This window comes from Caretta caretta, chromosome 2 (genome assembly GCF_965140235.1).
Source record: "Caretta caretta isolate rCarCar2 chromosome 2, rCarCar1.hap1, whole genome shotgun sequence".
Taxonomy (NCBI): domain Eukaryota; kingdom Metazoa; phylum Chordata; order Testudines; family Cheloniidae; genus Caretta; species Caretta caretta.
This window is the reverse complement of record NC_134207.1, coordinates 222,577,592-222,591,369: the sequence shown is the minus strand read 5'-3', so window position 1 is coordinate 222,591,369 and position 13,778 is coordinate 222,577,592. Positions and strand designations below refer to the sequence as shown.

Here is a 13,778-nt window from a genome sequence, read left to right as displayed (position 1 = left end):
TGTCTCTGATGTAATTATGTACAAATACACAGAAAGGAACCTTTTAAATGCATGAAGGATCTGTGGTATTCATCTGATGGTCAAACATAGTCCGCAGTGATTATTCTTTGACTGTGTTGAAAAGTTATACCATGACTGAACTCATAAGAATTTTGGAATATGGTCTATCAGAATTATGTATTTTTCCCTCTCCTTTCTTTTCCCCACATTACCCTCAAGAATATAGGTGTCTCATAATACAAACAGAAACAGATGGTCTCTGCCCAAAAGATCTGACAATCTAGCTTGACATGATTCAACAAAGGGAGGTAACAAAATATCAGAAGGTGGAGGGCAGGACAGTGGTTACATGAATGAAATTATGCAGTCTCTCAGGAAAGGGTAGGAATAGCATAGTGGAGCACATTAGTTAAAATAAACCAATAAATGACTAACTCACTTCTTGATGGTGTCCCCGTAAAAGTGGGTCTTGAAAGGGATTGGAATGAGGAGAGGATAGTGGTCTGGCATATTGGTTACAGGCAAATTTATGTAAGTGAAGAGAATAAAGCTTAAATTGTAAAAATAGCGTACTCTATGTAAAAGAAGTTAATTAAAAATAATTGAAAATTAATCTGTAATTTGAGAGCTTTTAAACAGAAATTAATTTAGCACTGCAAAATTAAATCTGCTGAAAAACTAACTAACTGAAGCACTAATATTTAGCGTGGCATTCTTTCTTTTTTTTTTATTTGTAATTTCAGTTTAACAATAAATCCAAAAGATATATAAATCACTTATTACACCTACATCACAAACTATATATTTAAAACTCCTATAAAAGATGCAAAAAACCATTTACCTATTTACTAGGGAGTAAATCAAATCAAATAAAATCAAGCTTTGGTAACAAGTAACCTATTTTAAACCTAAGCTGTATAAAATATATATCTACATTTTGATGTGAGCTATATATATATATTTACATACAAGTGGTTGGCCTACCCTAGTCCTGTATTCTTTTCTCTCTCAGCTCCATTTCAGGAACAAGAGGGAGCAGTTTGTTTGTTTGTTTTTTTCCTGTATTTTTTTCTTCTTTTATTGACCTAAGTATGATAAAGTCAAAGAGTAGAGATGGGTGAACTATATATATATATATATATATATAGCTCACATCAAAATGTAGGACCCAATCATGCATTGGTATCACTAGCATATTTCTGTGCTCACGTAGAATCTTCAGAACTATACTGGGATTTGCTAATGCATCTGTGCAAAGATCCTTGTACCTGTGCAAAGTTACACTGACTTCAGTGGTACTCTATATAGCAGCAAGAATCCATCCTCGCAGATCCTGATGCAGGTTTGGAAACAGACACGGCTCAAAAAAGAACAATTTTAAAAATAGTTTCTTTAAGCAATCCAGGGTTCTGATCCCGCAGACTATTCTGCACATGGTTAATAGTATGCATGTGATTAGTGCCACTGAAATCAATTGGACTAACCATATTGTAACGCTCTGTACCTCGGGGGAACACATAGCACCCACATGTTCATCCTTGTAAAATGATTGTGTGGTATCCAATGCAAAGTTTGTCATGTTGGGTATCTTCAGAAGGCTCATGATGCACTGATCATTGTTGTTACAGTAATGTTATAGGTTATAATTTCAAAGTATGTAGTTATGAGGCTGAAAATGTATCCTCATGGCTTAAAATAAGCCCAGGCAAAAACTCTCCAAGAGCAGAGAGGCAGTTCACACCTCATCAGGGCAGGTATGGAACATACTGAGCCCAGTCTCACAGGAACAAAGGATGCTGGCCTAGGCAACAACAAAAGGATCTGTTGGACTCTCAAGTGAGTCATCCCCCTTCCTTTGGCCAGTTTGGGACTGCAATGAGGTAATGCTCACCTGACCCTGAAGGGGGAAGGGCAAAGCCAAAAGGGAAGAAAGAACATGATAAAAGGAGGAGATGTTTGCCATGCTCTTCCTCTCTCTTCCACTTACATCTACAGACACCACACCAAGTGACTGTAGCACTGATCAAAGGGGAGAGCCTGGCTGAAGAGCAACCAGCCAGCCTGTGGTGAGAAGCATCTAAGTTTGTAAGGGCATTGAAAGTGTTAAGATCAGCTTAGAATGAGTTTTGCTTTTATTTCATTTGACCAAATCCGACTTGTTATGCTTTGACTTATAATCACTTAAAATCTATTTTATAGTTAATAAATCTGTTTGTTTATTCTACCTGAAGCAGTGTGTTTGGTTTGAAGCATGTCAGAGACTCCCCTTGCGATAACAAGCCTGGTACACATCAATTTCTTTGTTAAATTGACAAACTCATATAAGTTTGCAGCATCTAGCGGGCATAACTGGACACTACAAGACGGAGGTTCCTAGAGTTGTGTCTGGGACCAGAGATATTAGCTAGTGTCATTCGGTTGCACAATCCAACGAACAGTTTATATGCCAGAGGCTGTGCATGAACAATTCAGGAGTGGGTGTTCTCACAGCAGAGCAGGCTGAGGCTGGCTCCCAGAGTCAAGGATTGGGGTGATCTAGCAGATCACCAGTCCAGATAACACTAGAGGGGAACGTTACACATGTACATAAAACTAACCACATGTGGAACTGTTTGTAGAATCAGAACCTAGGCTGCTGTTTACAGTTTTATCTTTGGAGAAGAACAAGTTAATAAAACCAAGAGAAGCAATTAATCAAGAGTTTGACACAAATATATGGCTGTCCAAGCAAAATTGGTAGAACTGGCAAGTTAATGTAGCAATTTTTTCATAATGTTGTGAGCTGCAGAGTTGCTCCATTGACTTCCTAATCTGTGGTGTGGGACCAAAGGCATGACTGAGAATCATACAGCTTTTGTCTTTCAACTGCTATTCACTATATAATTAGTACTTTTAAAATTTTGGAATTATATTCATATTAGTGACATAGATACAACAAATAGTGATTTTTGTCAGCATTAGTAATTAGGAGATTAGAATAGGAAAACATTTGGTGTTAGTTATTAAACATGAATAATTTACCACTAAGTGATAAAAAGTAAATAAAAAACTCTGTTAATTGATTTAACAACTGTATTTGTTTGCACTGAAGGGAAAGAAAAGTGCAAAGTTAAATATTTAGATGTTCTTCATTTAATTGTTTATGAAGTTATTTTGCACACTATTTTATATTAAGGGATAAAGATTTAAAAATGAAATAAAACCTTCTAATGCTTTTAAAGGAAGTACCTCAATGATGGTTGGTTTGCCCACATTTTCTATAGTTGGTGATCCATACAATACTCCATCACTGTATGGTGTCCTCTGAATGTAGCGTAGCCATCCAGGTCTGTCAGGGTAACCCATTAAGTTGGTGTTAAATGTTATAGGATCATTACTTATCTCACCTATATAAGATACACAATATTAGAATGTTTTCAAAAAATGAAGTTTATGCAATTTGTTTTTGAAGTTTCCATTAAATAATTTTGAGTTCAGTTTTGTCATATAAACACAATTACTATAATGTTTTGTAACACATCATTGCAGTTCCATAGGGAAATAATAAAATTTTAATTTCTTATTATCAGTATAAAAGTGCAGTTTGAGAGAGCCACACTCCTGTGTCCATGCTTCAGCATGTGTAATTGGCAGGAATCCCATATTTGAAATGTATGGCCAAGAGCAGAGTACAGTGTGCTTGTACTGTCTTAGAGCCCTAATGACCCCTTCAGCTTCCACCCATCAATTGCTAGGTCCTGGCTTTATAGGGGCTTGGGTTTCCCAGAACACCAAATCATCCAGCCTCCCTACCAACAGAAGCAAAAGCCCAGTATTTCCAAGCAACAAAAACCTTTAATTTTTTTAAAGGCTCTAGAGACAATGTCTACCTCTGAGGACCTTAGTGTCAGAGGGAGACTCTGTTTTTTTCCTCACCTTACCATGTGTGGTCATGTCAAGACACAGGTCCTCAACACTGACAACTGGGCAACAGATTTGCTTTAGAGAAACTCTTTCAAATGTACCCATTTCAGAAGATTGGAAAGAGGCAAACATTGCCAACAAGCTTGTGCCACAGGACAGAAAAGTAAAAGGATTTTATTTTAAGAAATTTGTGATAGCCTAAAAGACAGGAGGACAACAAGATTTCTCTGAGACAATTTTTAACCAGTAAAATAACACTTAAATATGGTGTGCTGGCCTTTTAAGGGTAAGCTCCTCATTGAACACTGTTCTGCTCCTGATTTCAGCACAGACCCCAGGAATGCTGTGATCTGTAGTTCCTAAAGTGATGAAAGTTTGAGACTCCAGACAAGGTATTCTGGGAATAAGGTAAATAAGCAGCTCTTTTTTCTCACAGCAGGAGGATGCAGATAATGAGTAGGAGCTGTGGACAGGAAGTATCTTGGAAGTAACAACAGGAAGGAGCAACAGGAGTGATGTAGTTGTGGGAGTCTGCTATAGACCACCGGACCAGGGGGATGAGGTGGATGAGGCTTTCTTCCGGCAGCTCGCGGAAGCTACTAGATCGCATGCCCTGGTTCTCATGGGTGACTTTAATTTTTCTGATATCTGCTGGGAGAGCAGTACAGCGGTGCATAGACAATCCAGGAAGTTTTTGGAAAGCGTAGGGGACAATTTCCTGGTGCAAGTGCTAGAGGAGCCAACTAGGGGGGGAGCTTTTCTTGACCTGCTGCTCACAAACCGGGAAGAATTAGTAGGGGAAGCAAAAGTGGATGGGAATCTGGGAGGCAGTGACCATGAGTTGGTCGAGTTCAGGATCCTGACACAGGGAAGAAAGGTAAGCAGCAGGATACGGACCCTGGACTTCAGGAAAGCAGACTTCGACTCCCTCAGGGAACGGATGGGTAGGATCCCCTGGGGGACTAACATGAAGGGGAAAGGAGTCCAGGAGAGCTGGCTGTATTTCAAGGAATCCCTGTTGAGGTTACAGGGACAAACCATCCCGATGTGTCGAAAGAATAGTAAATATGGCAGGCGACCAGCTTGGCTTAACGGTGAAATCCTAGAGGATCTTAAGCATAAAAAAGAAGCTTACAAGAAGTGGAAGGTTGGACATATGACCAGGGAAGAGTATAAAAATATTGCTCGGGCATGTAGGAATGAAATTAGGAGGGCCAAATCGCACCTGGAGCTGCAGCTAGCGAGAGATGTTAAGAGTAACAAGAAGGGTTTCTTCAGGTATGTTGGCAACAAGAAGAAAGCCAAGGAAAGTGTGGGCCCCTTAATGAATGAGGGAGGCAACCTAGTGACGGAGGATGTGGAAAAAGCTAATGTACTCAATGATTTTTTTGCCTCTGTCTTCACGAACAAGGTCAGCTCCCAGACTTCTGTGCTGGGCATCACAACATAGGGAATAGATGGCCAGCCCTCTGTGGAGAAAGAGGTGGTTAGGGACTATTTAGAAAAACTGGACATGCACAAGTCCATGGGGCCGGATGAGTTGCATCTGAGAGTGCTAAAGGAACTGGCGGCTGTGATTGCAGAGCCATTGGCCATTATCTTTGAAAACTCGTGGCGAACGGGGGAAGTCCCGGATGACTGGAAAAAGGCTAATGTAGTGCCAATCTTTAAAAAAGGGAAGAAGGAGGATCCTGGGAACTACAGGCCAGTCAGCCTCACTTCAGTCCCCGTAAAAATCATGGAGCAGGTCCTCAAAGAATCAATCCTGAAGCACTTACATGAGAGGAAAGTGATCAGGAACAGTCAGCATGGATTCACCAAGGGAAGGTCATGCCTGACTAATCTAATCGCCTTCTATGATGAAATTACTGGTTCTGTGGATGAAGGGAAAGCAGTGGATGTATTGTATCTTGAATTTAGCAAAGCTTTTGACATGGTCTCCCACAGTATTCTTGTCAGCAAGTTAAGGAAGTATGGGCTGGATGAATGGACTATAAGGTGGATAGAAAGCTGGCTAGATTGTCGGGCTCAACGGGTAGTGATCAATGGCTCCATGTCTAGTTGGCAGCCGGTGTCAAGTGGAGTGCCCCAGGGGTCGGTCCTGGGGCCGGTTTTGTTCAATATCTTCATAAATGATCTGGAGGATGGTGTGGATTGCACTCTCAGCAAATTTGCGGATGATACTAAACTGGGAGGAGTGGTAGATACGCTGGAGGGGAGGGATAGGATACAGAGGGATCTAGACAAATTGGAGGATTGGGCCAAAAGAAATCTGATGAGGTTCAATAAGGATAAGTGCAGGGTCCTGCACTTGGGACGGAAGAACCCAATGCACAGCTACAGACTAGGGACCGAATGGGTAGGCAGCAGTTCTGCGGAAAAGGACCTAGGGGTGACAGTGGACGAGAAGCTGGATATGAGCCAGCAGTGTGCCCTTGTTGCCAAGAAGGCCAATGGCATTTTGGGATGTATAAGTAGGGGCATAGCGAGCAGATCGAGGGACGTGATCATCCCCCTCTATTCGACATTGGTGAGGCCTCATCTGGAGTACTGTGTCCAGTTTTGGGCCCCACACTACAAGAAGGATGTGGATAAATTGGAGAGAGTCCAGCGAAGGGCAACAAAAATGATTAGGGGTCTGGAACACATGACTTATGAGGAGAGGCTGAGGGAACTGGGATTGTTTAGTCTGCAGAAGAGAAGAATGAGGGGGGATTTGATAGCTGCTTTCAACTACCTGAGAGGTAGTTCCAGAGAGGATGGTTCTAGACTATTCTCAGTGGTGGAAGAGGACAGGACAAGGAGTAATGGTCTCAAGTTGCAGTGGGGGAGGTTCAGGTTGGATATTAGGAAAAACTTTTTCACTAGGAGGGTGGTGAAACACTGGAATGCGTTGCCTAGGGAGGTGGTGGAATCTCCTTCCTTAGAAGTTTTTAAGGTCAGGCTTGACAAAGCCCTGGCTGGGATGATTTAATTGGCTATGGGTCCTGCTTTTGAGCAGGGGGTTGGACTAGATGACCTCCTGAGGTCCCTTCCAACCCTGATATTCTATGATTCTAAGTACCCTGGGCTGTGGCCATCAAAAGTACCATGTAGAGAACTGGATGGCTGGAGAAGAAGTGCCAGAAGAGGAAGCTTGATATTTAAGACTGTTTTATTAGGTGATGTTGGGAAGGGCAACGAACAAGTGGAAGCAAGTGAAGGAAGAGGCCTCAGAGAAGGAAACATGGGTTGGGGGGTGGGGGGGGTTGAACCACGCACTTGTTTCCTTTTCATCCCAAGTGTACAGCTGCCAGTAGAAAGCAGGAAGAACTTCCCATTCACTTTGCTGTATGAACAGAGTGAGAGTTTGCACACACTTCAGGAAGAGAACCTGTAACCTAGAATGAGAAACATCAGAAAAAGATTGTGCAGACTCTCAAGAAGAGAGACCCAGGAAGCAACAGTGGGAGACTGGACAAAGAAAGTGTATGATTTGGACTTTCATAACCCAGATGATGGATGGTCTTCATTTTACTTGGAGAGTTAAACACAAACCAATTTCAAAAATCAATGAAACCTCGGGGTGTCAGGGGAAACTGAGAATCAACCACGATACTGCAGCAATATGCTAAGACATCAGTCAAACATGTTACCATGCAACACAGAAAGCCCTCCCAACATCACTTCTCTGGGAATTATCTCACCAGGGTGCTACAGTAGCTAGGGTTCATCATAAATTACCCCATTTCACAGTTTGTTCCTCAAAGTCAATTTTAATACATCAACAGTCTGAGATGTGGCTTGTTTCAAAGTCCTTTTCCAGGAAAGGCTCTATGATGCTAAGGATCTGGCAGAACAGATTTGTCATACACAAGTTTTAAACAAGGACTATATTGCAAATGTTGAGCCTTGATGATCAATGTGGTATTCATGATCCCTACAGGTGGGGCAATTTCAATGGATCATGAGGTCACAACTGTACAAGTCAGAGATTCACACTGCATCTGTGTAACATGCCTCAGACATGGAATTTAGGTAGCAATGTTCTAGAGACAATATGCAATTAGGAAAGGACTTTCAAATTCCTTCCATTTACATCCCAAAGTTGTTATCTCAGGAGGGGACAAATTGGGCCTGAGATAGGCACATTTCACCCTATTATTGGCTGGCAGTAAAACTGCGTAGCTCCAGCAGTCACACACATGGAGCATAAACTCAAGAGTAAGGGTCTGTCAAGACATCCACCTTTAGAGAAGAAGATTAATGAAAATACAAATAAATTAAGTCATTTTTTCTCTTGAGAATATTTAAACATATGACATTCAAACAAATGCTATTTTTAACCCAATGTGGTTTCAAGGTGCCATCTTCCAAAATCAAAATTAAAAAGATTGTCAATGAAGTAGAACTTCTCAATTTTACCTGCTTCTAGAAGGCTAAATAATTTATAAGCAAAGTGGGGGGAAATGTACTTTATCTTCATATAAGGGTTGAGTTCATCTCAAAAACATCTTTTCTATCTTGCTAATGATCTTCCTTTAGTTTTACTTCATGGATGTAAGTCAAAATACTATACTTATGAAAATATAGCCCTTTCTATGACAAAAGACTGCTTTACAATTTAAAAAAGTTACTGCATGTAGAAACAAAATAGGATTGAAACCAAGGGAGCTTTCATTTTCTTTGAAATAAAATAATCATCACTGCTCTATGCTAAAGACATTTAAATTTTTAATTGTAAATGTTCCTTGTGTATTTAAAGTTATTTTATAAAATGTATAAGATGCTTTTTGACACAAATTGTTAATATCATTATTTATTTTGTAAGAAACTGATACAATCTCAAATGGGGCATTTTTTACAAAAAACATCACGACTCAATCTTTTTAAAATTAAAATTAAGCTTGTACAACTACAGATTTAATGGGTTAGCAAAGAAAAGTGCCAGATTCTAATCTTAGATTCATAACATGCATTACTGAACATTTCAAAGTCCATAACTGGGCTTCTCAAGATGCACAGCAATGCATACCTGTAGTTCATAAGCCTTAAGATTTAAAACCACTTGAAATTATCCACTTACTTTACCAGTATAGAAGAGTCAGCCAAAGTTAAAAGTGTTGCAGTGATTTATGTTCAATACTGTTCCACAAAGTATTCTAGATACATTTGAGATCTTGAATTTAAAAGTAAAAATGATCTTTTTCTATAACATGGAAGATCTAAGCATCCCATACCAGGCTTTGGATAAGGAGGAAACTCCCCCTTAAAGTATTCTCTCTCCAAAACATGAACAAAAAGAACTCCAGCAGAAGGGTATACATTCCGATCAGAGTGCACCTTAGAGAGAATCGTGTACACTGAAAAGCAGAAGGAAAGATAAGAGACAGAAAAGTAAAAAGTGAGACATGCTCTAGACAATACAGCATGCATTACTATGGAAATTTTCATTTCTAGGGAAAGGAAAGCAACAAGCATTAGATACCTGTTAATAAGTTTTTAAAAGGTTGTGTGGGTTTAAGAATACAATGCAAAACAAATCCTCTCTTTGCCCATTATGTATCCTCCAAGTCCTGTCCAAGATTCCAGTAAACAAAATTAGACAGTTTTTGATATTTCAAATGCTAATCACCTACTTTTAAAATGACAATTACTTTTAAAATGACAATAATGATGGATAATGAAGAAGCCAATGAGTATTTTTGGAAACTTGTTTATTTGTGACATTCCATATATCAATAAAAACACATATGAGTGTATAATCAAATTTCCCCCATATTTTTAACAATAAAAATAAGGAACAGAAGGAACAAAGTAGACTATACTGGCTTAATAACTTGTTTTTAAAGTAATTAAATATGACTATTTAGTCAAATACATCTTGATGAAGGCTGTGCAAGCAAGAACTTCATTATTATACCTTATTGTAATTTTTCCTTGTTCTTTGTTATTCTGTATTTGTACACTATCAATAGCCTCAGAACATAGGGTAATATTCTTCCTGTTCTGCATGCAAGATTCCCATGGACATCTATGGTAGTTCTGTGCACAAATTGAGGGTAGAATGAATTATATTAATCACAGCACACACCAAGGGTAAAATAAAAATGTCATAATTCCTCAGTGGCATTTTTAAAAATATTTAGTATTTACTACAAAAATTGAGTGCTTTTCTCTTCTGATTACATCTCATGTTCTAAAAATACATATTACTATCAAAAGTGTATATGAACTATTTATATACAGTTATATTTGACATATCAGACATAATGTGAATTTTAATTTCTTTCTGTTGCTTAAGGGAAACTTCAGAAGCTAAATTTTAAAGGAGTCTCCATCCAGCCTCCCATTTTTCACCTACAATTGTGCAGGTACAGCAAACCAGGTATTCAGATAAAAATAGACATACCATCATTTTTATTTGCCGCAATTTGCAGATTCAAAATGGGAGCCTAATTTTAAAATCAAGCCCTATATATGGGATATAAAATTGCTTAGTTTTATATATGGCACTAATCTAAACAATAACATAATACATTGGTGTGACACCTCATCTTCCCATAAGTGAAGAAGATTCACATTCTGTCAAACTAGAATTTTACGAGTTTTTACATACCAGGATCATTCACAACAAACATAAAAAGGGACTCAGATAAAATTCCAATCCATTTTTATTTCTCTATTTAAATTATAAACGTGAACTCTTTTAGAAACAACTGCTTTTAATGTGTACACTGGGAAAATCTGATTGCACTCACAACAAAAAAATAGAGTTGGATGGGGATGACATGTAATTCTCACAAATTCACATTGTGCACATCTGGATCCTTCCATGTTTTACTCAAATTGTTCAGCTGCTGGATTTACAATTGTGGGAGCCCTTCTTTTAGAGAACTAACAACTTGTTCTCATGAAAAACAGCTTTGATGGCAATCAAAATGAGACCCGCTCAGTGCCCTTTTCAGGGGTAAGCTTTGAAAAACATCATGTTAAGCAGCATTTCATGGCATTAAGATGGGCTGGCAAAATTATAAATCACCAAAAAAACCTTCTACAACTGCCTGAATCTGGAGAAGAATGTGCATTCGTCCTAAGCTATCAGGGGATGAAAATGAACTTGCTCATTGAGTCCCCAGTTGTCATTCCCATGAGCCAGGCTGCAAAATATGGTGAGTGGGTTGGACAGAGTATCTGCAACTCCTAGACTGATGTCATAAATTATTAAATGCATAGTATGCTGAAGATTTTTCTCAATTTTTTAAATTATTATTTCATCTTCTATAGTCATCCTAGACTTAAGTTATTTCTCATTAAGTGCATTCACAAAAAGGATAAAGAAAAGTGTCAGATACTAGAAGACTTTTTTCTAATTATCTCATTGATAATTTGGGATTCATTAGGATGTAATGCCATCTTCACCAAAATTAAAATAAACTACACTTTAAATATGAAGAGGCAATCCTCAGCTCATAAACTGTCATAACTACACTGAACAGAATGTAGCCAGCGGAGGGTCTGCCCCCAAAGACTGTAGACCCCCCCAAGCATAGAGTTTATTTGATAATGAGTATCAATATACCTTTCTGATAGGTGCTATGGAAGAGCATGTAAAAATAGCAGATCTGCTAATGTAATATTTAATTTCAAGATGCATGGTCTTTTGAAACAAATTTTAGTGAACCTTTTTCTTTTAAGCATTAGCTAAACAAGATGTGCTTGAAATTTGGTGTTTCCAGTTTGCTATCTTTGATTTAATAACTCTGTTCTTTGGCATCTTCCAAACTGTGTGTTCATTCCCATTATAAATATATAAAGACAGGCTCAATGCCATATGCCTCAATATTTACTGTATTACTGTGTGTTAAAAGTGAGTTATATTTACTATCATAAATAGCCTCTCTAGCTTTCTAAAATAAATTCACTATTTTAAAGAACAGTACAATATAAGCAAAGGGGAATCCATGTCCTCCAGCTAACTGAAGTGGAGCCACCACAGGCTGGCCAGCCTTCAGACATGCTCCTTCTCCAACAGAGCTACATGTGTTTGGGGCCATGGTGCCCGTGGTGAAGCTGCTGGGTCTCTATAATTCCCTGTCTGTGAAGAAGGCCCCTATGCTTGCAGCTAATAGGCACAGGAAAGTTTGGTGTGGGGCCCACTTCTGAACTCCCTTGTTGCCACCTAGATCACCCATTTTCACAGGGTGTGGCACCACGCCACAACTCCATCCATCACCATGCCCCTTCTGCCCTCTCAGCACTTGGTGTGTGTAGACCATCTCTATTACATGGTGGCCATATGCGCTTAACTCTCTGCACTGGGCAAAACTGGGGATCTGCACTGGCAGAATCACCACAGTGTGCTCAGTACTGTTGTGGATCCCCAACCACATGGTAGCACTACCTCTTAACCCACTGCCAGGATCAAGCCTTTATTGCTGATAACACCCAGTTGTGTCAAGATTTCTTTTTTCAGTTTTTCTTTAGGCCAAACTTATTGCATGATGTTTGCCCAAAAAACATTGCTGAACAACAGTTAGTAACAAACATTCTATTCCTTGCACCAGATATTAAGAGCTGGTTTTCTAAGACTATTACCTTCAATTGCCACATATATTACTGAGCTCCAGAAATCAATCTTTTTCTAATTGTATTTATATATTAATCCTGGTTATCCCAGTTGCCTTTGCCCAGAGTAAATTTTGCTTTTATTAAATTATACTAAACTGCCACATCTTATAATAATTTTATCAATAAGAATAAATTCAAAAGATCTTGAAATATAAATACATTTTATGAAAAAAATCTGTATTAATAAATCAGCTATTGTTAATATATTTAAAGCAGATTTCATTTAACTAAACTAACCTAGAACAATTTGCTGCAATTTGCTGCATATAATCAAAGTTGGTAAGTACACCCACCATCTTGCCTTAGTGACCCAATAAAGTCTTGCACTTGCTTTTGTAAATAAACTATAAATAGATCAAGGAAATAGAATTATATAGGAAATTGTATCTATCAAGAAAATCTGAAAAAGCAATTTGTAACATTAATAAGATTATTTACAGAACAGAAAAGGTGAGAAAAATATGCTGACTTGATGAAACCTAAAGAAAAATTTATTTTTCTGTTCCAGATGCTTTGCTTTATACCTTGAGACTTTAATACTACAGCAAAGATCAGTTTCAAAAAGGAGAATTAATGAAAAGGTAAGGTAAACTTTCTCCATAAAGAATACTTACAGAAGAATTAATAAGAGAGACTACAGTGGGGAATTTCTGCAGAAAAATTATTTCTCTGACATGTCTTAAATAGGCAGTTTACTGGATATTGCCACATACACTATAATGGGTGCTCCTGATAATGGAACATATTCTGTTGTTGAGGTAAGTGTGTACCATTGAGGACTTTCTGCAGATGTAAAAAGATGAAGTTGGTGGACAGTTAAAAATAAGCTTCAGAGGAACAAATTAATCCTAAAAATGACCTTACTAAATTGAACATGCTAAAAGCAGCTTTAGAATTTGGCCCACAGCTGGAATGGAATATAGGGTTTCTCTTTACTGAAAAAAAATAGTGGTGTTTTAAAATGTTCACTGATATGTTTGGATTAATGTTTTTAACACTAATTAGCACCTAGTATAAAGTCCTATTTTAAAAAGTTGCCTACCAGTGTTACAATGCTTTAAATTTACAAAGCACGTTACAGACATTAGTTAACCCTGACAATAACCCTGTGAGTTAGTTTATAGTATTATTGTAATTATTTTAATATAATCATTTTTATTATTAATACTGTTACCAGGGGGAGTCTTGGGTTAACCAAAACCAACTGACACATTTAAGCAGTAGTCGCTCTTTCTCCATAAGGTTGAAGTCCTGTTTAAAAGAGT

General features: G+C 38.2%; 1 protein-coding gene and 1 long non-coding RNA gene across 12 annotated transcripts in view; one reads left to right on the top strand and one right to left on the bottom strand.

Moving 5' to 3' along the window:
* The window catches only part of SGCE (sarcoglycan epsilon), a 61,857-nt gene that overhangs the window by 37,527 nt on the left and 10,552 nt on the right, over positions 1-13,778 (bottom strand). For 7 of the 10 annotated variants that reach the window (XM_048838199.2, XM_048838201.2, XM_048838192.2 and 4 more), the window contains 2 exons: positions 9,123-9,245; positions 3,229-3,386 (listed from right to left, as the gene is read on the bottom strand). In XM_048838199.2, the coding sequence (XP_048694156.1) occupies positions 3,229-3,386; positions 9,123-9,245 (281 nt within the window). The remainder of the gene's footprint in view (positions 1-3,228; positions 3,387-9,122; positions 9,246-13,778) is intronic. The other 3 variants (XM_048838196.2, XM_048838200.2, XM_075125846.1) reach the window with 1 other exon arrangement.
* Positions 1-13,778, top strand: part of LOC125631459 (uncharacterized) — a 42,003-nt gene that overhangs the window by 26,305 nt on the left and 1,920 nt on the right. For both annotated transcript variants that reach the window (XR_007354950.2, XR_007354951.2), the window contains exon 3: positions 13,022-13,094. This is a non-coding gene — a long non-coding RNA (uncharacterized LOC125631459). The remainder of the gene's footprint in view (positions 1-13,021; positions 13,095-13,778) is intronic.